Raw genomic sequence first — 25210 nt, forward strand, 5'->3', positions numbered from 1 at the left:
ACATGGATTGGTGTGAAATCAAATTTGAAAAACTGATTTTCTTAAATCTCAATAGATAGGTTATTTGTCGAGAAGCTGTCAAGTATCGGGCTAAAACTGCCTTTTAAATCTTGATAGATGCTATCTATCGAGCTAGCTACCGAGTTTTAAAATACAACACTTTTTCACTTTATTCTTGGACAGATTTGCATGGGTTTAACACTTGGACTTGAACTCTTGTTCGTTGAAATATTAAACATATCCTAGATATACCCATTTACAAGTAAAATACGTTTTATCAAAAGATTAGCCAATTTTAGATGACATATATTCCTAACATGATTCACATATGGCCTAAAACTTATATAGTGGAGAGTAGCGAATCCAGATCCCTTGAGAATGAGGATTTTTCCTTGTAGGGAAGATCTAGCATTAGAGTTTTCGAGAGTTTAAAGTGTCTTTCCATATAAGGGAGATATGGGTGAGTAGTAGGGTTTTTGTACGTGATATGGAAGATGTTTCCATATATGAGTATTCGTGAGGACCAAGTAAGGCCATGTAGCACTTGTCGGCTTTTCCACTTCGTTGGTCTATGGTCACCCATCGCTCAAGAATCTTCCATCAATATGGGGGAGACACGTCCGTCGGCTTTTATTGTTACATCATCGTTTGAAAGCTCCGTCAGCTTTTATGGGACCGACAGTTCTGTTGGTATCGTCAGCCTTTATAGGCTTTGCTTGCCAAAAATACCCTTATTAGTTGCATTCTATAACTATATTCTTAAGTTATAATATAGTTATTAGTTTACACTTGATTTATCCTACGTGGCTAACATAACTTTTTTTTTTTTTTTTTTTTTGGAAAACTCTTTTAGCATTTTACGATAAATACGCACCCACATCCACCTTCCCTCAACTCAACCACTCACTTTTTTATTATTATTATTTTTTAGCTGTCTCCCCTCTGTTATGCACATATGTAAAATATCAGTAGTGACGCTGAAGTGCAATAAACCTCATGAAATTGTCAAGCTTCACCCTCCTGTACTCCTTTCTCCTCATGTATCCTTGTGGTGGGTTTAATCTGCACCGTTGCTGAAGTCCACTGCTTCTCCGCCGCTCTCTACAGGTAACCGTTGCTGAATTTTGCTTTATATTGAAGAGGGATAAGATTGGGTTTTTAAAATAAAAGTAAGGTTATTTTATGAAGAAGATGTAAACTTTTAAGGGAGGTTCGATTGTTTCTGCGTCTTGGTGTTGTAACTCCCTGGTTCAAATTCACAAACGGGCTTTTCTCTTCCAGATTTGCGTTTTTACTAACTTGCCAAACGCACAATAAAATCTGATTCACTGGTTTTTATCTATCTGTTTACACTTTATCTATGTTTCACACTTTATGTTTACTTTTGTTACACCAATGAGAAGTGTTCTTTTTCACCCTTTCGTCTTTACCAATGAAGGCGAGAATAAAAGACTGTGTGCTGCTTCTTCTTCTTCTTCTTCTTTTGTATTATTAAATTTGATGTAGGACTATATTCTTGTTGCACATAAGCTATCACACACTCCATTTTTGAACTGAATGATTTCCAAATTAGAAATTGTAATTTTAAGTCACGGTTTCAATTCAGAAATAGTTTGATGTGTAAAACTGCGCGTAACAATTTGTGTATAATAAATACAACCCTAAGTATAAAGCAATTCCTCATAGAATAACGCCAATTAATTAAATTTAATATTAAAATAACTCTTTTATTTGCATTTCATCCATTTCAGCAACAGGGGAATTCAGTTATCATTCATGGCTACCAACGTACAACTTCTCAAATTTCTGTTCCTGCTGCTCTTCTTCTCATCCTTCTGGACTCCTCATGCTCAGCAAGTACCTGATACTCTCAAACCTGGTGATATGCTCACTTCCTCAAGTAGGCTAGTTTCTTCAGAAGGGAGGTTCACTTTGACGTTCACGTGGTCTAGTCTATTTGAACGTAACTGCACATTTTTGGTGATTTCAAGTACTTCTGGTCCCAGCAAGACTTACTTGTGGATTTCAGGTGCTAACGACTCCAACGTGCTTGGTTTGGAGAACAAAGCAGGAGCATTGATAGTTATGGGCCAAGCTGGGAACCTCATGACACTATACTCTTCTACTCAACCTACCAATAACACTGTCGCTACTTTATTGGATTCCGGCAATTTCATCTTCCAAGAAGTGTACTCCAATGGTTCTACAAAGAGGGTGTTATGGCAAAGTTTTGATAATCCAGGGAACACGCTTGTACCGGGTATGAAATTAGGAATAAACCACAAAACTGGTCAAACGTGGTCACTCAGGTCATGGTTAACAAGGGACCTCCCTATTCCAGGACCTTTTAGTCTTGAATGGGAGGGAAGCCAATTGGTCATTCGGCGAAGACAGGTGGTTTATTGGAAAAGTGGGGTCTTGAGAGAGAACCAATTTGAGAATATTTCACCAAATCTAACATCTATGTATCATTTCAACATTGTTTCAAATGATGATGAAGAATCCTTCTCTTTCGACTCTGAAAATCAAATTCAGCCATCGCAGTGGACCCTTACAGATATGGGGAGATTACATGAAGGTCAAAAATCCATGGCCCGAACAGATGAATGTTACGGCTATAACATTGATGGAGGATGTCAGAAGTGGAACCTGTCAGTGTGTAGGCAACCTGGTTACACAGTTGAACTTAATCGTAGTTATCTTGTAAATGGTGATGCGAGCTATACTATTCCAGATCCAAATCTTGGCATGATTGATTGTAAAGCTAATTGCTCGGCCAACTGTAGCTGTGTAGCTTATACTACTCTACTTGGAAATTGGACTGGATGCCGATTTTGGACAACTATTTCGAACTTCACACCAACCGATATGGAAAATTCAGACCAAGTCTATATTCTATCACCAAAGCCTTCTCAGACTGAGACCGGTAAGTTTACCAGTTCTTTACGTATGCTATGAACAATAAACTAGTTTAAATAATAATATATAAATGTTGAAAATATACGTATGTAGATTTAAGTTTGAATTATTCAAAGTTTGTAAATAAGTCCATAACATATCAAATTAATACTTTTAATTTATTGATGATAACATAAATAGTCAATTGTAGTAAAATTATATACATCTTTTAACAATCCATGATTGGTGAACCTAGTTTTTATAAGTTTATTATATAAAATCATTCTATCTCATTAAGGGGTAAAATATCTTGATCTTAGTGTTTACTACATATTGTCAAAATAAATTAATCAAGCAAATTGTGAAAAAATACATACTTGTTCATCAAGAAAATTAGCAAATTTGAAAATGTAAAATAGTTTAATAATAATTAAGATGGATCTCAACTTATAAATCTTGTTTGAATTAAATTTAAAAGGAGTTGGCTCTGTTTGTCTCACATCATTTATAGCCTAAATAGAAGTTTTCATATTAGTAAGGCGTGGACTTCAAATGGTTGTATATTAGTTGGAGTCCCAACCTATTACCTCAAGTTTTTAGAGTTGCATTAATAATAGAGAACCATAAATTGAAAATTTAAAAAAAAAAAATATTCAATATCTAATATCTAATTAATGATTTATATAAAAGCAGAAGTTGATTATCTTTAAAAAAAAAAAAAAAAAAAAAAAAAAATTTAGAGAGTTAATTCATAATGACAAGTGGTATCGCTATATGAGAAGTGATATGCATTTTCACAACATATATGTTTACAAGATTTTCACAACAAATCTTAATTAGTAGGTTGTGACAAGTTTTTAATTTCAACCCACTATTGAAATTACTTTCTTGCCCACTAGTAATAGCAAATAACAATCCTGCCACATAGGATTTATTGTGATAGTATTGTGAAAATGTTGTGGACATAACATTTCTCAACACTATAATGCAATAAATTTGCCTTAGTGAAAGCCTACAACAGTTTAATCATAGTTAAATAAATACAAACAAAACCGTGCACTTCATAAAACCCAAACACACAATCTCTCATTCTCATTGATGTTCACCTTCTTCTTCAATCTTGCTCTGAAAACCATAATTTTCTTGAGTTTTATGTCATGGAAGGTATACCCTCTCTCTCTCTCTCTCTTTCATATTAGTGACCATCAGTTAATTATTTTGTTTAAAAAATAAATAAAATAAAATCCAGCCAGCAGCAACTGATATATATACTGAATTTTTTTTTTTTATTATTTATTTTTTAAGCTGATTGGTTTTCAGATTTTCTGCTACAACGGAGGATGTTGATGTATAGAAATCCAAATTGATAGGAAAATATCTCTTAAATTGATCCTTTTGATCACATATGTTTCTTTTAAAGAAACTTTAGCTTTACATCTACTAGGTAATTGGAAGTGTTTTGTTAGAAAATGAGATAACTGTTGTGGTAGGGTTGTGGGGCATTAGAGATAGATATATGAAATATTAGATTTTCGAGACCCAGTTGTATTGCAGTATCGGTCAGATATATTAGACAAGTGCAGCTTGTGTCCAGTGAAAATTATCACTGGACACGTTGGATTGCTTACACGTATCCAAATCTTGACGTGTCCAGTGATTACTTTCACTGGACACAAGCCCTTCCCTATTAGATATATCAAACCAAATTAACTACTACACTTTCTCAAAAGAAAATAATAATAATAATAATAATAATAATAAAGATAATAATAAATTGGGTAAACTACATATTTGGTCTCTAACCTTTATATTGTTTGTCAATTTGGTCCTTAACCGTTCAAATGTGTTAATTTAGTCCTTAACCTTTTGATATTATGTCTAAAAGATCCTTACCTTTAAGTGATGGATGGAAAAATATGACATGGCTAACAATGTTATTAAAATATTGTTTTTTGCCGCACATCTTTGGTGTAACCTCTCTCTTTGGCATATGTTTTTTTTTGGGGGGTCTTTTTGTTTCTTTGAACTTGAACCACACAACAGAGCTTCACCAACTTTGACAACCAAAATTTTTTCTAATTTCTAGATAAAAATTAAAAGGACTCCACAATGTATGAAAGATAAAATAAAGACTTACGGTCTCTTTGGGATCCGTTTATTTTGCTGAAACTGAAAACTCTTTACTAAAAGTATTATAAATAAAGGTAAAAGTTAGCTGAAATAGTACAGTAGGACCTATAAATAGTATCAAAAAGTACAATAGGACCCATGAATAGTAACAAAAGTAAGTTAAATAGTAAAATAAGCTGGTTTTTTAAGTTGGAGCCAAACACACACTTAGTTGCCCACTACACTCCTAAGCAAAAGACTTGATAGAAATCAAATTGAAAAAAATATAAATACCGAAACTAACTTAACACCTCTAGCGGATAAGTTTGATTCACGCTACCAACCCCTGAGCCAATCCCACAACATTTATGTTATTCTTTTTTCAAGATATTCAGTTAAATATCTTGACAAGAATAACATAAATATTTCAAGTTTGGAACGAAGAGTCGACGTAGAATTTAATAAAAAACAGCCACGTTATTAATAATTTTTAAAAACATTTATACAAATTTAAATGTTTAAAATGGAAAAAAAAAAAGTTTTGTATTTTAACTTTTGGTATCAAACATTAAATGATTGACTATCACCAAAAAAAAAAAAAAAAAAAAAAAAAAAAACAATTGAAAGAAGAACAGTAGACGACCTAACAAAGGTTTGATTTGGGCAATTACCACAATTTAAATGATATGAGATGTATCTGATCTATATGTGTTTGTCTGTTATAATTTTATTTTTAATTAATAAAAGTATGATAGTGTTTTATGAATTTTTATTTAAGGTTTTATCCTTTTTTTCCTTCCAGTTCCAATCCGAGAGAATTCAACTACTCAGTCAGGTTCGTGCTTTCTTTAATTTCGTTTTCACTCTATTTTTAAAATGAATTAAAAAAAAAATACTAGTTTGTAGGTCTAATTCAGTTGAGATGAAGGTTAGGTTTTTTCTTTATAATTTTTTTTTTTTTGAAATAAATGAAGCTGATTGCTATGACAACACCCCCCCCCCCCCTTCCCCCAAAAAAAAAAGAACATTTTTTAAGAAAATGTAGTCTTTTAAGTGTTATAGATTTTCTTAACTTTTTTTTTTTTTTTTGTGTGTGTGTGTGTGTTTTCTTTAGATTTTGTTTCCAATATCTGTTCTTCTACAATTCAAGAAAGTGTTTGTTAGGGTTTTTAGACCCCTGCAATACCACTTAACCAATTTTCAACCAAGTAATTAGTTAATTAAATTATGGTTAAGGCTTTGGTTAAACAATCAACACCAATATTATGTAAAATAGTAAATGCATCGGAAATAACATAACCCACAAGGAAAACTAATGGAACAAATTGTCCCAAATTAAAAACTACTCGAGGAAAACCTTCCCAAAAGACAATCAACTATATTGAGAGAAGTTACAGTCTAAGTAAAACATTTATCTAGACTCTACAACCCATAGGTGACTTACAACAGAAACCTTTTACTACTTCAAAATCTTTGAACTATTCATGTATGAATGCCTTCACGGATGATGTATAAGTGTTCTTGACCGAAACCTCATATCAACTCCCAAAACCTCTTATAGATTTGATTTACAGCAACAAGTCTAAGGTTCAAACTATTGTGGACGCCCTTCGGCGCGGGTACAAGACCCTCTCGGGTCCGACCCTTGGAGCATTTCCACAATGGTGCTTGGTGTCGTATGTGTGCATGTGATTTTAGGTGAGGGGTGTGTGTGTGTGTGTGAGTTTGTTTGTTTGTTTTTTTTTTTTTTTAAACGAGTCAAAACCAACCATTGGATTAAGGTGTGATTAGTCACCTATTTGTCTAATTTGTTTTACCTATTTAATTAAAAAAGCCGATTCACTAGTTATTAATTAATTAAGGTAAAACAACGTCTCAAACCAAAGATTTTGGACTCGGAAGTTCAGTTACGGGTGGGGAAGGTGCTCAGCACCCCACACCACCTATCCAAAGGATTGTATCTCATTTTAATTTGACCACAATGTACACATTTTAGGGAAAAAAATTAAAATTAAATACTTGGCATTTCGGTTTTTTGAAATATTTTTGTTCAAATAATATATATACATATCATGTGAGTATTTGTTTATACATTAAATAACAAGTGAATATATGTAAGAAGCATGTGAAAACTAAATTAAATATGTATAACTAACCTATGAGTATAATATTTACCATATATATATAGTGTGAAATATAACTTTAAAGAAGCTAAAAGAGAAGAGAGGAATGATGTCATCATATGCACTTTTAATCAATATGCAAACTTATTTTCTGAGCTCATTCTCATGCAAAACACAACAAACCCAAAATTGGTTAGTGTATGGGGAGGGGAAGGGGGAACATGTTTGCTTGATAGGAGTCTATTGATTCAATGGATGTGAATCATAGACACAAATCTCAACAAAAATGTGTAATCAAACGATTCAAAAAATTTTATGTAAAAAACAACTCTTTTTTATTTTCTTTCAAAAAGATGAGTGTTTTCTTTTGGAAAAATCTCTTGACCTTTTGGGGGAAAAAAATACACATATATATATAAATATATATATATATATATATATATTTTTTTTTTTTTTCTTTGATGAGAAAGCATAAAAAGTGCTAATTTTAAGAAAATGTGTTTTTGGAGAGTAAAAAGAACTTTTATAAGCCTTAAAAGTAGTAAAAATTTAAGATTCAAAAACCATTTTGAAAACTTGTTACCATGCCTTTTAGAAAATCATACCCAAAGTTGAAATCTAGACCTATGAGTAAAATAGGGTTTGCGTTTAAAATGGATTTCCATGGTTTTGATATAAAAATTCATGGATTTACTCACTTTTAAGGGAAACTCATATGAAGAATGTGGGTTTTGGAAAAATAAATTCTTGAAATTAAAACCATTTAGAAACAAGATGAGTACAAACTTAATTTGGGAAAAAGAATTTTTGAAGCCATATTGGTTTCAACGACATTTTGGAAAACTTGTTTTAGGAAAAAGAATTTCCAATATTTTCAGAAAGAAAATTCCCAAGATTTGGATCTAAAATCATTAAAAAAGAAAGGTTTTTAAGAAAAGGGTTTTCATGGTTTTGTTCATCTTTTAAGGCAGAAAAGCTTAGTTGAAAAAGGGGTTTTGAAAGAATAGGAGTTTAGGAATAAAATCATTTTATTTTAGGAAAAATGAATTCCCATGTTTTTGAAAGAAAATGCCCAAAACTTAGGTCAAAATCATTTTTTAAAAAGGTTTTTAAGAAATGGGTTTCCATGGTTTTAGTGAAAACCATGGTTTTTATTCATTTTTATGTAAGGAAAAAACCTAAACTTAACCTCCTTTTGGAAAAGGATTTTGAAAATGGCATTGATTGCATTTTATTCCTTGTAAAGACCAATTTTAAGGGGGGGGGGGGGGGGGTGAAGGATTGTCATTTGGGTCTTTTTTATCTTTTTGGAAACACAATTTTGGAAGTTTGTTTACCCAAACTTCTTATTTTTTGGTAATCTAAGGTTCAAGGTGCTAGCTAGAGAGGTAGCTCCCTTGAACCCTTGTACCCATGAGAATGATAACAAGGAAAATGAGGAGAGCTTGATAACAAGGAAAATGAGGAGAGCTTAAAGGTAAAAGACATGAATTGAAAGCAAGGATGAACATAATTTAAAGAACTTGAATGTAAAGGGAAGTTATAGGTAAGAACATATTTTAACGAACTTGAACATAAATGCAATTTATAAGCAAGAACATAATTTAAAGGACTTAAATTAAAACTCTCTTTTTTTTTAAAGAATTCTCCCTTAAATAAACTCTAATTAAACATGTATGAGCCAAGTTTGTGGACTCCCTCCCATGATAGGAAATAGAGGTTTCAGTATCCCCTCTTTCAAGTGATCCTACTCCAATTCCTAGAAGTATTCCCATATTTCATGCTTGGAAACGTGCTTATGATTTGCTTAAATAAAACCCACCTATGTTAAATCTTCATTTTCCCACTAAGGTTAGCCATGCACTAGGCTATTCCTCCATATGCCATCTAGTTGGTTGTTGGGCTTTGTGGAGCCTAGTTGTGTTTGATTCGAATGACGACCCGACCAAAAATAATGTTGCGTGGTTTTTAATGGGAGATTTTCTGCCGCACTTTGTATTTTTCCCTGATAATAGTGAAATCCCTACAACTCCACGGACGTAGACAAATTTGCGAACCACGTAAATACTATCTTGTGTGTGTGATTATTTTTCTTGGACGTGTGTTTTCTCTGTTTTGTTTCTCACAAGTTTGGGAATTTCGTATTAATTCCCTACATTGGTAATATGAAGATTTTCCACATCATCACTCTCTTCCTCCCTAGGGTAATGTCATCCCATAAGTCTAGAAGGATTCTACCTCCACATGCCATCTACTTTCGGTGAATCTAGGCTTAAATCTTTCAAGTAAGGACCTAAGGATTTTCCTTACAATTTTGCATTTAGAATACCTCTCACCTAGGTTGAAGTTAGAGTTGACTATGTCATTTAGCTTGATATAAAATTCATCAAAATTTTCATCTTCTTAGATCCTAAGCTCTTCAAACCTAGAGGTAAACATTTGAAAGTTTTGAGTTCTTAATAGACAAAGTTCCCTCATATGTGGTTTCTAAGATGGTCCAGGCTTCTTTAGTAATTTCTACATTAGAAAATTGCCTAAACTTTTCTTGAAACACGACAATAAATATTGCATTCAAGCTTTTACTATTAAGTTCAGCCTTAGCCACTTTTTTTTTTTTTTTTTTTCCATTGATCATAGAGCTCTTCAGGTGGAGTCCAGCCTGTCATAACACATCCTCACCTTGTGATTTTAAATACTCTCATGTGCACATTCCAATAAGCATAGCTTGAACCATCAAAGAGTGGGGATATAGTCAAAGAGCATCCACGATCCATTATACAAGGGTCAAGCATCACATTCAAGAAAATAAATTCCAATCTGAGTATACCTAGTATAATACCAATTGATAGGGTTTTTAGACCTCAGTTGTATTGATTAACTAGTTTTACGCCAAGTAATTCGTTAATCAAATTATGCTTAAGGCTTTGGTTAAACAATCAACACCAATTTTGTTTAAAATTATAAATGCAATTGAAATAACATAACCCAAGTTTGGTGACCTAGGAAAAACAACTGAGCAAATTGTCCCAAAGTAAAAACCAATGAAGGGGGGGGGGGGGGGGGTGGTAACCTTCTCAAATGAAAATCCACTATATTGAGAGAAGTTTATAATCTAAGTGTACATTTTTAGACTCCTTAAAACACAATTGGATTAACCTAGTAAATTAGCCAAGTGATTACTTAGTCCAAATTTCAGATCTAGGTTAACACAATCATATAATCATATCAATGTAAAGTGCAGAATATAAAGAACACAAAGATATGATGACCCAGGAAACCAAACCAGTAAAAACCTAGGGAGGATTTAACCTAGCTATCCTCAAGGTAAAACTAAATCCACTATAAAAGAATCAAAGTTTTACAATAGCGACTTAGACCACTAAAATCCAATTGCTACCCACCAGTAGAAACTTACTAACACAACCACCTGCAAGCTCCGAGACCACAGACTTCTTCTTTCTTGGATTTTGCAAAACACAAACACCCACGTTTGTGACTTTGAGATCCCACTCAAAGGTTTAGCAACACAAACTCTCCTGTTTGTAACTCCAAGACCACCCTTGAAGGTTTAGATCATCAGCACCTTTGATGACTAGAGAAGGCAGCAATTTCTACAATACCGGATCTTGAGATTCTTCAAGTAATAACACCGGTAGAAGATATGAGAGAGAGCTTTTTAGGTACAAAACCCTAAATACAAAAGAGGCACACTCTTCTCTCTCTAAAAGTCTTATAAAAATGTGCTTAGGGTTTCCTTTATATATTGGGAGAAGTAGATCAGAAACCCTAATCCTTAATGGGCTTGAGCTGCTGTTTGGGCTTTATTAAAATTCTTCAAATAGAAATTTCGATCGGTCGAGCCTGTCTCTTGATCGATCGAACCAGACAGATTATGAAATCTTTTTCTTGCAACTTGTATGTTCTTAAATCTTGACTTGAATCACCTTGAGCATTGTTTAATAATACCTATAGAGTCTAAGATCTATATCTAAACAAGTTTGTGTTCACGATTTGCCAATTGTTCTAAACATTTAGAACCTAACACTAAGTAAATTCTTTACCTAGACTCTATAACTCGTAGATGACTTACAATAGAAATCTTCTGCTTTCGAACCTCTAAACTCTTATATTAGTGAAGTCCTTCACGAATGACATAGTAGTGTTTATGACCAAAACCTCTGACTGAATCCAGCAAACTCTTGAAGATTTGATTCACAGTAGCAAGTTTGTGATTGGAAGTATGACTTCAACTTCTTCCCCAATTGATTTTCACATCTACTTTGAATGTCCCCGATTTGGTGAAACTGAGAGAACTCCATTATGAATACCCTAGCTATACCAAAAAATAAAGAAAAAAAAAAATGTCTCCAAAGCCTTTCTATAGATGGCTTATAATTTCCTTGTAATGGAGTAACAAATGGATCACAAATCAGGCTTGAAACAAATAAGTTATGGACTTTTTTTTGTTACTAATTTTTCCAATCTTGATCAATCGAGATGAACTCGAGATTCCAATAATAGTAATAATAATAATAATCATTATTTTTCATGTGTTGAACTTGTGTCTTTCTTGACTTGAACTTGGGTCATTTTCTTGAACTTAATAAAACTTTTGTACTTTGTCATGGTTTGCCACCACTAAACCTCTTGCAACTAACAAATTTTCCAAAGCAAACTCTCCAAACCTAAAATATAACAAGTTAATTTATTTAATACTCTAACAAAAAATTAAAAGAAATAATGTCGCCACAATAATAATAATAATAATAATAATTTGGTACTTTAACTTCTGGTAACAAACATTAAATGATGCACATCTGGTAACCCAAAAATAAAATAAAATAAAATAAATTATTGAAAGAAGAAGAACAGTACTCTACCTAACAAAAGGTTTGATTTGGATAATTACCACAATTTAAATGATATGAGAGGTATCTTTCGGTGTTTGACTTTTTCATATGTTTTAATAAAAGAATGATACTATTTTATGAATTTTATATTTGAGAGTAATTTTTTCTTTTTTCTAATCCTAGAGAATTCAACTATTCAATGAATCCCAATACCCAATACCAACCTACAGTTGAACCCTTATCCCAATACCTAATTGAACTTGTATTATAGTGGCATCTCTCCATTCAATAAACGAATTTCAGTACGTGACTAACTAATGATGCACGGATTCCAGTACATGACTAACACACCAACTTGAGGAAAATGTTGGCTGCAAAGTTCTTCAGTTCATTAGTTCATCAACAATGAAGATCAAGAAGTATCTTAGTCACAAAACCCTTGGCGTAAAGACGCAATAGCTTCTACAGAGAGAATGATGAACTAGAGCAATTTCTGCCTCTGGTCACAATATGCATGTATTATCATTTTGCATCACTTTACATCTCTTGTGACGGCTCTTAAAATAATCTTTATATATGTTTGGAGTTGTGAGAAAAGAAACCCTACACAAATACTCATGGATATGCATTTAATCAGATCTGGAAAACATGATTTCGTAATTCTCAACTGATAATGCTTGTGTCGAGCTTTTGTCAAGCTTCAACATTAAATCTCGATAGAAGTCTTTCTTTCAAGATTGTTGTCGAGCTTTAATAAACAACACTTCATTCACTTGTTTCTTGGTTAGACTCGCATGACTTCAATACTTAACTTGAACACTTGTTTCTTGAAGTACTAAACTCATCCTAGATCTATCCAATTACATGTAAAGTGCAAAGGATTAGCCAATTACATAAATATGTCCCTAACAATCTCCCACTTTGGCAATCCGTGACAAATCATAACAAACAAATGAATCATGAGAGAAGTCTGAAATCACTAAATTCATAATCACTTGTTGAAATACAAAATAAAGTCAACCCTAACATAAACTCTTGAAAAACTTTGTAAGAAGAGAGTTCATGGCATGGTAGACTTTCACAACCTGTCTTTCTAAAACACTTAAACAAAACTTATCAACGCATCATGTGTGAAACAGAAATAAAGATTGCATACATAAATAAACGTGTGTATAAAGATAAAAAAGAAAGAACATATGTAGAGGTAGGTGAAGAAAAACATACTTCATCATCATTTATATGAAAATAAGGTACAATGTATGTTATAAAATAAACGGACACAAGATTGGTATACAAGGGGCTAATATAAAGAAAGAAAAGAAAAGTACATGCAAACCTCACTACATCCCTCAAAAATTATAAACACTCCCTCCATAAAAAATGTCCTATACTAACTCTCCCCCTAAGTACAAGACTACTCTCAAACCCAAAACTACTTCCCTTTTTTGTCATGAATGACAAAAGGCAAGTCACTAAGAGGTTGTCATCTCAACATCACTGGAAGAGCTAGCATCATCCACATCATCACCAGCATCATCATCCTCATCAGCTGAAGCCTCTGGAGAAGGAGATAGAGAATGAGCGAAACCACCAAGGCGAGCCTGTTGACAGGGCGATGCAACCGACTCAAGTGTTCATCTAACACATCTCATCGATGAGAGAGTCAAAACGAGCATACATGTGTTGAAACCATGATGGCCTCCAGGGTCACACCAGTTGCCGAAGGATCAAAGGTGGAAGGAGCCGAGAAGGAGGGAGGAACTGTAGAAGCAGCATGATCATCTGTCTCCGTCTGTGGTCGCATCGGTTGAAGCTGGTTCTCACTTTGCCGAACAGAACCGGCGTTGATGGCACCCATGGTGGTAAAGAAAGGAGAGTCAGGAATGTTAATGATGAAGTGTCGAAGGATACGCATGATAGCCGAAAGAAAGATAAGCTTATCACATGAAGTCGTATCCTGATACATATCTAGAATAGATGTGATGAGGTGAGAGGGAAAGTCTATAGAGAGGTCCTCTAGAAGAGACAAAAGAAAGTGAGCATGAGACTCAATGATAGAGTTATAGTGAGACAAAGGAGTAAGAGTGAATGTCATCACCATGTTAAGGAACCTCGGGCCTTTTGCAAAGCCCGAGCATGGGGTGTTTAGCTTACCACCTTATGAGGAAGGAGTCTCACTGAAGTGAGAGAGAAGCTTGTCCCTGGACACAGTCTGAAGACGCTCACAGCCGGGGTAGTCAAGATGCGCTACCCTCGAAACATGTAGTACCTTAGATATAAGATCCGGGGCAACTACGATACGTGTACCTCGGAATGTCATAGAAAACTGAGGTATACAGGTATCGATACCGTGTATATTAGAGTAAAACTCCTGTATAAACATGATGGGACACCTCAAGGGTCTCTTAAGAAGAGATTCCCAGCCCCGAGTCCGAATGACAGTAGGGAGAGGAGTGTCAGAAAAATCCAACAGAATAACTTGGCGTTCCAAATGAACGCCACATTTCTAGAAGTTCACCAAAAAGTCCTTTCGAGCCTTCTTATCACGAAACCAAACATGAAGAGGGGGAATAGGATCAAAGGAAGAAGAAGACCCGGAACCAAGAGGATTCTGAGTCGAAGTGGATTTACGCACTTTGGGTGTCATAGCGCAGTCTATCTGAGAGAGAGAGAGAGAGAGAGCACATCACAACCAAAAAAAAAAAAAAAACTTACGCACGAAAAATGCATGAACATGTGACGTGCAGAATTTAAAAATATCATGGGTAGAAACCCAATTCAAACTAATAGCACTCACAATTTTAATCAAGCACACAAGCCTAAAATGCATGAAACATCATTATAATGCAATGAGAATGCAATGCATAAGCATATAACATCAAATCAACACAACCCAACCCAAAAATTTCACAAAAATCTCAAAAACCCCAAAAAAATTTCAAAAAACCCAAAACCTAGGTCTAAAATGAATGAATGCATGAAAAGTGAGGGTTTAAGAACACTTACCAGTGGATTGAGACTTGATATAGGCTGAAATAGGAGTGAGTGAGGAGATTTGAGTGAGAGAAAGAGGTTTAGGGCGAGAGAGAATTAGATCCTTTGAGAGAGAAGAGTGAAAAAATGAAATCTAATTCGTGCCTCAACTATTTATAGAAAACGCAGCTTGATGGATCAAAGTATCTGTTTAACACTAATTCTCAACAAAAATGAATCTATCGAGGTGCTATCGAGGATTTGTCGACGGTAAAACTCACTTCAATGGATCGAGAATCTATTGAGAATATATCGGGTAGACAAAAGGTTCTGAAAAATGGCTCGATGGATCAAAGAATTTGTTGAGAATCTATCGAGGAGAAATCCAGAAATCTCAAGATCCTATCAAGAAGCTATCAAGGATGCAAAAAAGAGGTTTTTCAAGGGGGCAAAACACAAAGAGATGAATGCAACAAGCAAGCTACTCAAACAAAGATCCAACCAACATGTTAAGTATCCATAGATCTAAAAAAAAAAAAAAAAAAAGCACTCACACACACACACAAACAAAACAAGTCTAACCAATTTTATATTTCAAAAATAAGTTAAGATAGTTTAGTGAGTATATATTAACACGTATTCCTTGTGATGGCCAAATCACATTGTACCTACACATGTATCAAAAGTAACAAATAATTTTTGCGTGTTGTGTGTAAAACATTGCAAGAGTGCATAAGTGTCTCATATTATGAAGATTTGAGATTAGAGAGAATCAAATACACTCACACACAATCATAACTACTTGATGAGGACTATTACCTTCGAGGTACATCCTATAACTCCCACATCTCCTAGAAACATGCTTGCAACCATTTTTAAAAGCGTTTTGATCTTTTTGCTTTTATTTTTCTTTGCATATTTTACTTTCTGAACATATCATGCATGGGCATAGAAGAGAGAGAAGAAATACCCAATTATGTAAGCCAAAAATATCACAATTTTGCTATGCCGAAGCACACAGATGTTATACATGATTGATGGGCTTTAGTGGTGAGATGATTATTTATGCCTTTCTCTTAGGATTTTATAGTATGAGTGTAAAGATATAAGAGATAATCTTAATCATACTCATCACAAACATGAGCCACAAAGCTCACTTGCTTAGTTGTGCATTGAGATGCTCATCTAAGCTACAAGAGATACAAAGTTTAGAAAATTTTGTTTCAATGGCCATCCAAGTTACACAAGTACCAATATACACATACACACACTGTTTTTCTATTTTTCTGATTTTTTTTTTTTTTTTATGAAAAACAAATAAAGCAAAAACTGAAAAGCAACCAAACAAAAACATAAAGAAACACACAAAGCATAAAACTAGACTGGCTCAAAAGTTAAAAGCAAAACAAATAAGTAATGCAAACATAAGAGAGTGAGAGAGAATGTGACTAAATCACTTTGAGCATTTTTCCTTCCACATCTTGGAAGAACCTTTCCTATGCGCGAACCTTTGATCCTAAGGAGAGGGGAAATAATTGAAACCGTTCAAGTTCAAAAGGAGCATAAGGGCCTTGAGAAGATCTCCAAGAGGAGTAAGAGAGGATGAAAAATGATTCTGACTTCCAGATGAGACCATACTATTGCTTTATTGAGTGGCTAACCACTTATAGCAATTTGGACGAGTATACCCTGAAGCTCCATAGTGATGATTGAAATGCGACTTCTTTTGTTGAGACTTTTTGTTGTTTGCCTTCTTAGTGCTAGGGTTTCTAATCTCTTTCTTTTCAACCTTAGAGGGTGCTCCAAGAATAGATTTTTCCTTATCTAAGTTCTCACTAGCTATTTCAGTTTCAAATTCATTGTTCTCAAAATTAACATTATCAGCAGGTGAGAAAAACACAGTTGTACTAGAGGAGGCAATATTAGGAGAAGAGAAATCGTACCCCAAACCGATTTTGTCAGAAGCAGCTTTTTGAAAACTTAGCATCTTATCGTGCTTTGCACTAAAAGTCCTCTCCAATTGAGCTCTGACTTGAAACAGCTCTGCTTCAAGCTTCTTGGTTCTTTCAACCAAGAAATTGTTCTCAAATCGCAGTACTCCAATGACTTGGTTGGCTTCATCAACCTTGGTAGAGAGCTCCTCTCAATCTAGTTCTACATCACTCAGCTTCTTAGTGGCCAACCTATACAATTTCTCATGCTTCTCGGAAACCTTGAACAACTTAGCATAGGCTGTATGGATGTCATCTTGATCATCCATTTTCTCAAATTTTGATTCTACCAAGTCCTTTTCTTCGTTTACTGCTTCTACGATCCCCTCAGTAGGATCCACTGTGTTAGTGAAAGCACTTAAGGTAGCAGCAAGAGCCTTGCTTTTCCCAATTGACTTGAGATATGTTGGACATTCTTGTTTCATGTGTTCAAAACCTTGACATCCAAAGCACTTTGGTCCAAAGGGAATAGTATACTGACTGCCTTCCTTAGCATCCTTCTTTCCTCTATCTTGGCTTCTGAATTGTGAAGAACTGGATTACTTATGGTCTTTATCAAAACCTTTCCCATTGACATTCTTCATGAACTTCTTGAACTACCTAGTGATGTAGGATTTCATCTTGGAATCTTCATCATCTAAAGACTCATCAGTCTTATTACTCTTGGCCTTCAATGCCATACTCTTACTTTTGATTCCTTTCCAAGTCTAGTCAAACCCAATTCATAGGTTTACAAGTTGCCAATCAGCTCTATCGAAGGAATGGAGTCAATATCCTTTGATTCTTCAATGGTAGTGATCTTCGCATGGAATCTTTCAGGCAGAGACCTCAACACCTTTCTCATAACTTTGGGTTCAGGAATAGTTTTCCTAAGATTGAAGGCTGAGTTGACTATGTCCTTCAGCTTGGCATAGAACTTATCAAATGACTCATGCTCCTCCATCTTTATCTCCACAAAGCTAGTAGTGAGCCTTTGGAGCTTTGAATCCTTGACAGCCTTAGTCCCTTCTTTGGTCGTCTAGAGAATGGTTCATGCTTCCTTTGCAGTTTTAGTTGAGAATATTTTCTTAAACTCCTCATTCATGAACACACTGAAAATGGCATTCAATGCTCTACTATTGAAGTTTGTCGCTTTGATCTTTGGATCATCCCAATCAGCCGACGCTTCCTTTGACTTAGTCCCACCAATCTCCACAGTTTGCCACACATTCTCATCTAAAGACTGCAAGAAAGTTCTCATTCGTACTTTCCAGTATGCATAGTTATTGTCATTAAATAAAGGAGGTATAATAAGAGACTGTCCTCTTTCCATGACAAACAGGGGTCAATGGATCACATAGCAAAGATTAAAACCTAATCAAAGTGTGCCAGCTCTGATACCACCTGTTGGATTAAAATGAATTGACTCCTTTGCAAATTAATTAATTACCCAAGTTAATTAATTTTTCAAATTACATGCAATAGTGTGGTAGCACAAACAAGTCACCAATTATACTAAATGTAGCGGAAAATAACTTTGACACAGGTGATTTGTTTACGAATGAGAAAAACCACCAAGGCAAAACCCCACCGAGTGAATTTAAGGTCACCACTCCCAAGAATCTACTATTATCAATCACAAGCGGTTACAAGTAAAAGGAATCCTAGTATCCAATACCAACTTACAGTTGAACCCTTACACCAATACCTAATTGGACTTGTATTGTAGTGGCAATCTCTTCGTTCAATGCACGAATTCCAATACATGACTAACCAATTATGCACGGATCCCAATATGTGACTAACACACCAACTTGAGGATGTTGATTGCAAAGTTCTTTAGTTCATCAACAATGAAGATTAGGAAACTCCTTGGTCACAAAACCCTTGGTGTAAAGACGCAGTAGCTTCTACAGAAAGAATGATGAGTTAGAGAAATTTTTGCCTCTGGTCACAATATGCATATATTATCACTTTGCATTACCTTGCATCTGTTATGACAACTCTTAAAATAATCCTTATATATGTCTAGGGTTGTGAGAAAAGAAACCCTACACAAATACTCATAGATATGTGTGTAATTAGATCTGGAAAACCTAATTTCGTAATTCTCAACAGATACAGCTTATGTCAAGCTTCAACATTAATCTTGATAGAAGTCTTTCTGTCAAGATTGCTATCGAGTTTTAATAAATAGCACTTCCTTCACTTGTTTCTTGGTCAGACTTGCATGGCTTCAATACTTAACTTGAACACTTGTTTCTTGAAGTACTAAACCCATCCTAGATCTACCAAATTACAAGTAAAGTACATTTTGTCAAAGAATTAGCCAATTACATGAATCTGTCCCTAACAAATTTAAAAGAATTCTAAGTGTTGCCACAATTCTATATAAAACAAAAAGTCGAAATATATGAGTAAATCAGTAAAAACTTCAATGAGAGTATTATTTCATACTCTCATATCTGATATGATTCTCATCCAATAATGTGTATGTGTGTGTATATATATGTATATATGGCTAAAGTTTAATTATAGTCTAATTTTCGGCCACATGTCCTATCTAAGTTTTTAAAATTTTGTGCTTAGTGCGTTAATTTAGTGTAGAAAAAGAGAAGTCTAATATAAATAAATTATAAAAAAATTATTCATATATCTAAATCTATATATAAAATTAAAATAAGAGATAGTTTAAACAATTTTACTTTTATGAGCCATTGTTTTGTATAACTAAAATAATTCAAATTTATAAGTCATTTACACAAAACTATGAATATGAACACAAAACTATGAATATGAACGGTCCGTCTCTAATTAGGTAGAGACAAATATATTACATATGTATATGTACGTGTTAACTGCGATTGTCTTTAATTGTATTTGTACATAAAACATAAGGTTATAAACTAGTAATATATAATTTTCAAAATCACAAGGAGAGAGAGAGAGAGAGAGAGAGAGAGAGAGAGAGAGAGAGAGAGAGGGTTTTTCAAATAATTATTGATGCCTATATACTTATGACTAAATGCAGGAAAAACTAAGTGGCTATGGATTGCCATCGGCGCCATTGCACTGCATGTAATTTTTTTCTGTATATTGTGTTATCGACATAGAAGGAGAATAATTGTACTTCAAGGTAGATGGTTCACATATAGATTGTACACGTTGGATTATTTCTTGATTATTTGTTACCCAAATGGAAGTTATGAATTTATGTAAATTTATACAGGTAATAATGACACAAATGATGACAAACAATTGCTTAGTTCAGAGATATCTATTGGAGAAAATGGAATTCCAAATAATAGAAAGAAAGCACATAATGTAAGCGTATTTAGTTACGAATGTATAACAACCGCCACAAACAATTTCTCATTAGAAAGCAAGCTTGGAGAGGGGGGATTTGGACCTGTTTACAAGGTAATCTCTAAAATAAAAAACTATGAAGAGAGATGTTTAAACTAACTTATATCTAACATTGGCTTATACCTTATTTGATCATCACAACAGGGGAAACTACCAACAGGTCAAGAAATAGCCGTAAAGCGACTATCAAGAATTTCAGGGCAAGGAATAATTGAGTTTAAGAATGAGTTGATACTCATATCTAAACTCCAACACACTAATCTTGTTAAGCTTCTGGGTTGTTGCATTTTTGGAGAAGAAAGGATGTTAATCTATGAATACATGCCCAATAAAAGCTTGGACTACTTCTTATTTGGTTTGAAAAGCATTTAAATTTTTTTCTGAAGACTTTATTTTTTTCACAATGAATATATATAATTATCTGTTGTACTTTATATAAAGTATATTATTGACCATTTATATCTTTTTATATTGAACAGATTCAAATAGAAGCAAGTTACTAGATTGGAATAAACGTTTCAACATAATCGAAGGAATCGCTCAAGGATTGATCTATCTCCATAAGTATTCAAGGTTAAAAGTAATTCATAGAGATTTAAAAGCTGGCAACATACTCCTTGATGAAAGTATGAATCCGAAGATCTCTGATTTTGGCATGGCAAGAATTTTCAAACAAAATGAACTAGAAGCAAATACTAATAGAATTGTTGGGACATAGTAAGTTAACTACACATCCTTCATGTGAAAAAAAAAAAAAGAAAAAAAAAAGTTAACAACGCAGCCCTATACTTGCATTTATTTGGCTGCTAATTAAACATTTCCACTCTTATAAGCTCATTCATTCATATGTGAAATGCAAATATTTGTTTCATGTTTTGGTGTAGTGGTTACATGTCTCCTGAGTACGCTATGGAGGGTGTGTTCTCTATAAAATCTGATGTCTATAGCTTTGGTGTCTTGATGCTTGAAATCGTGAGTGGTAGAAGAAACAACAGCTTCAATCAGTCTGACCTTGTGCTCAATCTAGTTGGATATGTATGTAATACAAATATAAAACTTTGGATCATCTATATTTTCATAGTTCTGTGTATCCAACATTTTAAATAACTATTACCTTTTTTTTAGGCATGGGACTTGTGGAAAGAAGATAAAGGACTTGACCTGCTAGTTGATCCAACAATTAGTGATTCATTTGTTGCAAATCAAGTGCTAAGATGCATTCATGTCAGCCTCTTATGTGTGGAAGAAGGTGCTGTTGATCGCCCTACCATGTCAGATATGCTATCTATGTTGACAAATGAAAGTACACAATTGCCTTTGCCTAAAAAACCAGCCTTTTCTAATGGAAGGAAACCAATTGGGGCAACTATTGCTAAGAAAGAATCTGAAGTTCATACGGCAAATGAAATATCCATTTCTGATATGGATCCACGATAGAGAGAATGATTTTCTTTTGTTATGTTGCATGTGTATTAGGTGTGGAGTAACCGTGATATGACAAGTAACAGCCAACTGGCTGAGAAATAGCCAAAATGTGACTATCAAGAAATTCAGGACAAGAATTAATTGAGTTTAAGAATGAGTTGACACTCATATCTTGTTATGCTTTTATTTTGTTACATTTTGGAGAAGAAATGATAGTGGTCTATGAATATATGCCAAACAAAAACTTAAGACTATTTTGATTAGGTTTGTAAAACATTCAATCTTGTTATGCTTTTTTTTTTTTTTTTTTTTTTTTTTTTTTTTTCTCTCCAAAAGATTTATATATTAATCTACATTACTTTATATAAAGTAGATTATTGATTATACATAAATTTTTATATTAGCCAGATTCAAATAGAAGCAAGCTACAATTGGAAGAAATGTTTTAACATTATTTAAGGAATTGTTCAAGGATTGATATATGTCCATAAATATTCAAGATTGAAAGTAATCTATAGAGATTTAAAAGCCAAAAACATGCTCGTTAATCAAAGTATGAATCTAAAGATTTCTATTACAGGGAAAACAATTGTAGCAAATATTAATAATAAATAACCATCACCACGTACCCTTGGCGCGATGATCCCTCTGTAAGTATAAGTGCTTGTGGGATGTGGATGGCAAGGGTCGGAGTTCAAGTTTCTAGGAGTGAATTTCACACACATATACATTTAAATTATGCTAAAGTACAATTTCTATATTGTATAAAAAAATTAAAAAAATAAAAAAGAAGCAATAATAAAGAACGGAAGTTTATATGGTGAACAGGTTGTCCATTTTAGATATGGATGCCTGATAAATGGTTCAATTTTCTTTCGTTAATTATCTTGTATGTTTGTCAGGAGGAAATAAATTCACCTTTGGAGATCTGCTGATTCTTGTAACGAAAGGGTAGAATTAATTTGGGAGTACAGTTTTATATTCAAGATTGAAAGTAATCTATAGAGATTTAAAAGCCAAAAACATGCTCCACTCCTTAATCAAAGTATACGAATCTAAAGATTTCTATTACAGGGAAAACAATTGTAGCAAATATTAATAATAAACAACCATCACCACGTACCCTTGGCGCGATAATCCCTCTATAAGTATAAGTGCTTGTGGGATATGGATGGCAAGGGTCGGAGTTCAAGTCTCTAAGAGTGAATTTCACACATATATACATTTAAATTATGCTAAAGTACAATTTCTATATTGTATTTAAAAAAAAAAAAGTAATAATAAAGAACGGAAGTTTATATGGTGAACAGGTTGTCCATTTTAGATATGGATGCCTGATAAATGGTTCAATTTTCTTTCGTTAATTATCTTGTATGTTTGTCAGGAGGAAATAAATTCACCTTTGGAGATCTGCTGATTCTGTAACGAAAGGGTAGAATTAATTTGGGAGTACAGTTTTATGTAATCTATTCTATTGCCGAGATTATCTTTGTTGTGCGCTCTTTTGGGTAAAAAAGAACCTGCTATATATATATATATATATATATATATGGGGGGGGGGGGGGGGAGGACAACTAGAACATTATAAAATCTTCAATTAATTTTTGTTCTTATGTCCTCATTGTAATAATCATTATTATATAGAAGCTGGGGCCCTCATTTATCTTCGTATTTTCCTATGGTACTTTTCCACGGAGTTCATGTTATGTTATCTTAGTCATAATTCCACATGAAAAAATAGACAAAAAATTGACCGTCTTTGGGGTCAATCACGAAATTGTCATCCAAAAGCCTAGTTAAAATAAAGAGGTATATTTTTCCAAAGAAAAATATTATTTTTATTTTATCATTTACCGACTTCACTGTTTCAAGTTTTAAGAAGGTCGAGTGAAAAGAATACTGCTCCTAATAAAGAATAGATACGGCCAACCTGCCCCAGAAGATGCGAACTCATGCCCTCTGTAACTGTTATTGGGCTCACAATATTCGGTGCAGTCTTAAAATGACGAATTTTCCCTTCTGCTTCTCCTATTCTATTCAATCCTAGAGTAAACTTAACGCTAGGGTAAAGATAGAGTATACTGCATTCCTGGACAATTGTCTTTATATTTCTATTTGGATCATCTGTGTAACCCTGCAATTCTTTTAATTTTCGAAATGAAATCCAATCTCCGTGAAAAATCCTTCATCTATGACCAAAACATGTAAAAATAAATAAAAAATTACCTTGGTGCAAAACCTCCTAGGCGCACTAGGAATCCCACTTATCTTCAGTGTCTTGGATCTCACGCTTTCACACTTTTGTTGATTAAACATTAATTAACTCCAAAGAGAATCCAAGAAAAGCAAACTAAGAGGTTTTATTAGGGATAAACTTGGGACATGGGTACCCCGGTTTCCCCACTGGTAACCTTAGTAGTCTTGTTAGGGTTTTAGGTCCCAATAGTAATAAAGTTAACCAATTCTTAGCCCAGTAATTAATTAAATTAATTATGCTTTGCATCTGAGTTGAATAACATCACATATACATATACATAGATCACATATAGATACCAAACTAATGACACAGAAAAATTGATGAAACAAACCGTTTCTTAGTAAAAACCTTATGGAGATTTATCAATCCTCAAGGCAACACATAAATTTTGTACATGTAATACTACCTCATGTGGTTTATATAAAAAATTTAACCCCAAATCTAATACTACCTCATGTAGTATTTACTCATGATATGACCACACATAGCTTCAAGATCCACAAATTCTATTCTTGATTTTTTGAACATGAACTCCCTATTCATGACTCCAGGAAAATATCTCAAAGATTTGCCTCACTTTGATCACCGAATCTTTTGTATAAATATAGGTCTCAGTTGATGTTTTAAGAGAGTTTGAAAATTTTTAGATTTGTGTATAAATACATAACTCTCCTGTAGTCTTGGAAAATGTGCTATATGCTTGCTTATATAGTAGACTTGAGATACCTTCCTTTCTTGGATTCATCACAAGTTATGCCTTCCTTTCTTTGACTCATCAAGATCAAATTCTTATGAGTTTCCTACTCTGATGTGGAACAGACAATATAGGCCTTCCTAGAGTAGCGAGAGCACTGAAACTCAATGGGGGTGTCAGTAAAACTCATCGGGGCAACAGTATCAGAATTGCATGAAATTTGGAGGGCTAAAGGGAAACAGTCTTTTGATAGGCCCCAAAACAGTGATTTTGTCATTTTTAGTAACATTTGTTTTCTTTAATAAGTTTTAGTTTAAAAGTCAAAATAAAGTCTTATTTGTTTTGAGACATCTCTTAAAGAAAGTAGTTTCAATTTTCGAAATTATCTCAATTTTTCTATTTTTGGTAAAATTTACTATTTTGCCACCTAGTTATGTGATTAGTGTTAGTGTTAGTGTATAGCTTAGACTAGTTTAGCCCATTGGGCTTAGCCTAGTATACTGTACTTGTAGTTTACTCCTTTTACTTGTACTGCACACATATCT

At 33.8% G+C, this 25210-nt stretch overlaps 2 protein-coding genes across 2 annotated transcripts; both read left to right on the forward strand.

The window, feature by feature from the left end:
* The first annotated feature begins 952 nt into the window (after positions 1 to 952).
* LOC126720580 (G-type lectin S-receptor-like serine/threonine-protein kinase CES101) lies at positions 953 to 20666 on the forward strand. Its single transcript, XM_050423183.1, has 5 exons — positions 953 to 1107; positions 1752 to 2926; positions 5810 to 5842; positions 20153 to 20343; positions 20434 to 20666. The coding sequence occupies exons 2-5, from the start codon at positions 1777 to 1779 to the stop codon at positions 20659 to 20661; spliced, it is 1602 nt and encodes a 533-aa protein (XP_050279140.1). The 5' UTR covers positions 953 to 1107; positions 1752 to 1776; the 3' UTR covers positions 20662 to 20666.
* Positions 20667 to 20852: 186 nt separating this feature from the next.
* On the forward strand, positions 20853 to 21875 carry LOC126720582 (G-type lectin S-receptor-like serine/threonine-protein kinase SRK). The gene is made up of 3 exons (XM_050423186.1): positions 20853 to 21006; positions 21174 to 21324; positions 21415 to 21875. Exons 1-3 carry the CDS (start codon positions 20918 to 20920, stop codon positions 21724 to 21726), a joined length of 552 nt encoding a protein of 183 aa, XP_050279143.1. The 5' UTR covers positions 20853 to 20917; the 3' UTR covers positions 21727 to 21875.
* Positions 21876 to 25210: the final 3335 nt, after the last annotated feature.

Source organism: Quercus robur, chromosome 4, assembly GCF_932294415.1.
Source record: "Quercus robur chromosome 4, dhQueRobu3.1, whole genome shotgun sequence".
Taxonomy (NCBI): Eukaryota; Viridiplantae; Streptophyta; class Magnoliopsida; order Fagales; family Fagaceae; genus Quercus; species Quercus robur.

Coding starts and splice junctions, on each gene's coding strand:
- LOC126720582 (XM_050423186.1), top strand. CDS start 20,918: ATGAATCCGAAGATCTCTGATTTTGGCATGGCAAGAATTTTCAAACAA. Junction 21,007..21,173: donor AATAGAATTGTTGGGACATA/GTAAGTTAACTA, acceptor GTTTTGGTGTAG/TGGTTACATGTCTCCTGAGT. Junction 21,325..21,414: donor TGCTCAATCTAGTTGGATAT/GTATGTAATACA, acceptor CCTTTTTTTTAG/GCATGGGACTTGTGGAAAGA.
- LOC126720580 (XM_050423183.1), top strand. CDS start 1,777: ATGGCTACCAACGTACAACTTCTCAAATTTCTGTTCCTGCTGCTCTTC. Junction 2,927..5,809: donor GCCTTCTCAGACTGAGACCG/GTAAGTTTACCA, acceptor TTTTCCTTCCAG/TTCCAATCCGAGAGAATTCA. Junction 5,843..20,152: donor GAATTCAACTACTCAGTCAG/GTTCGTGCTTTC, acceptor AAATTTATACAG/GTAATAATGACACAAATGAT.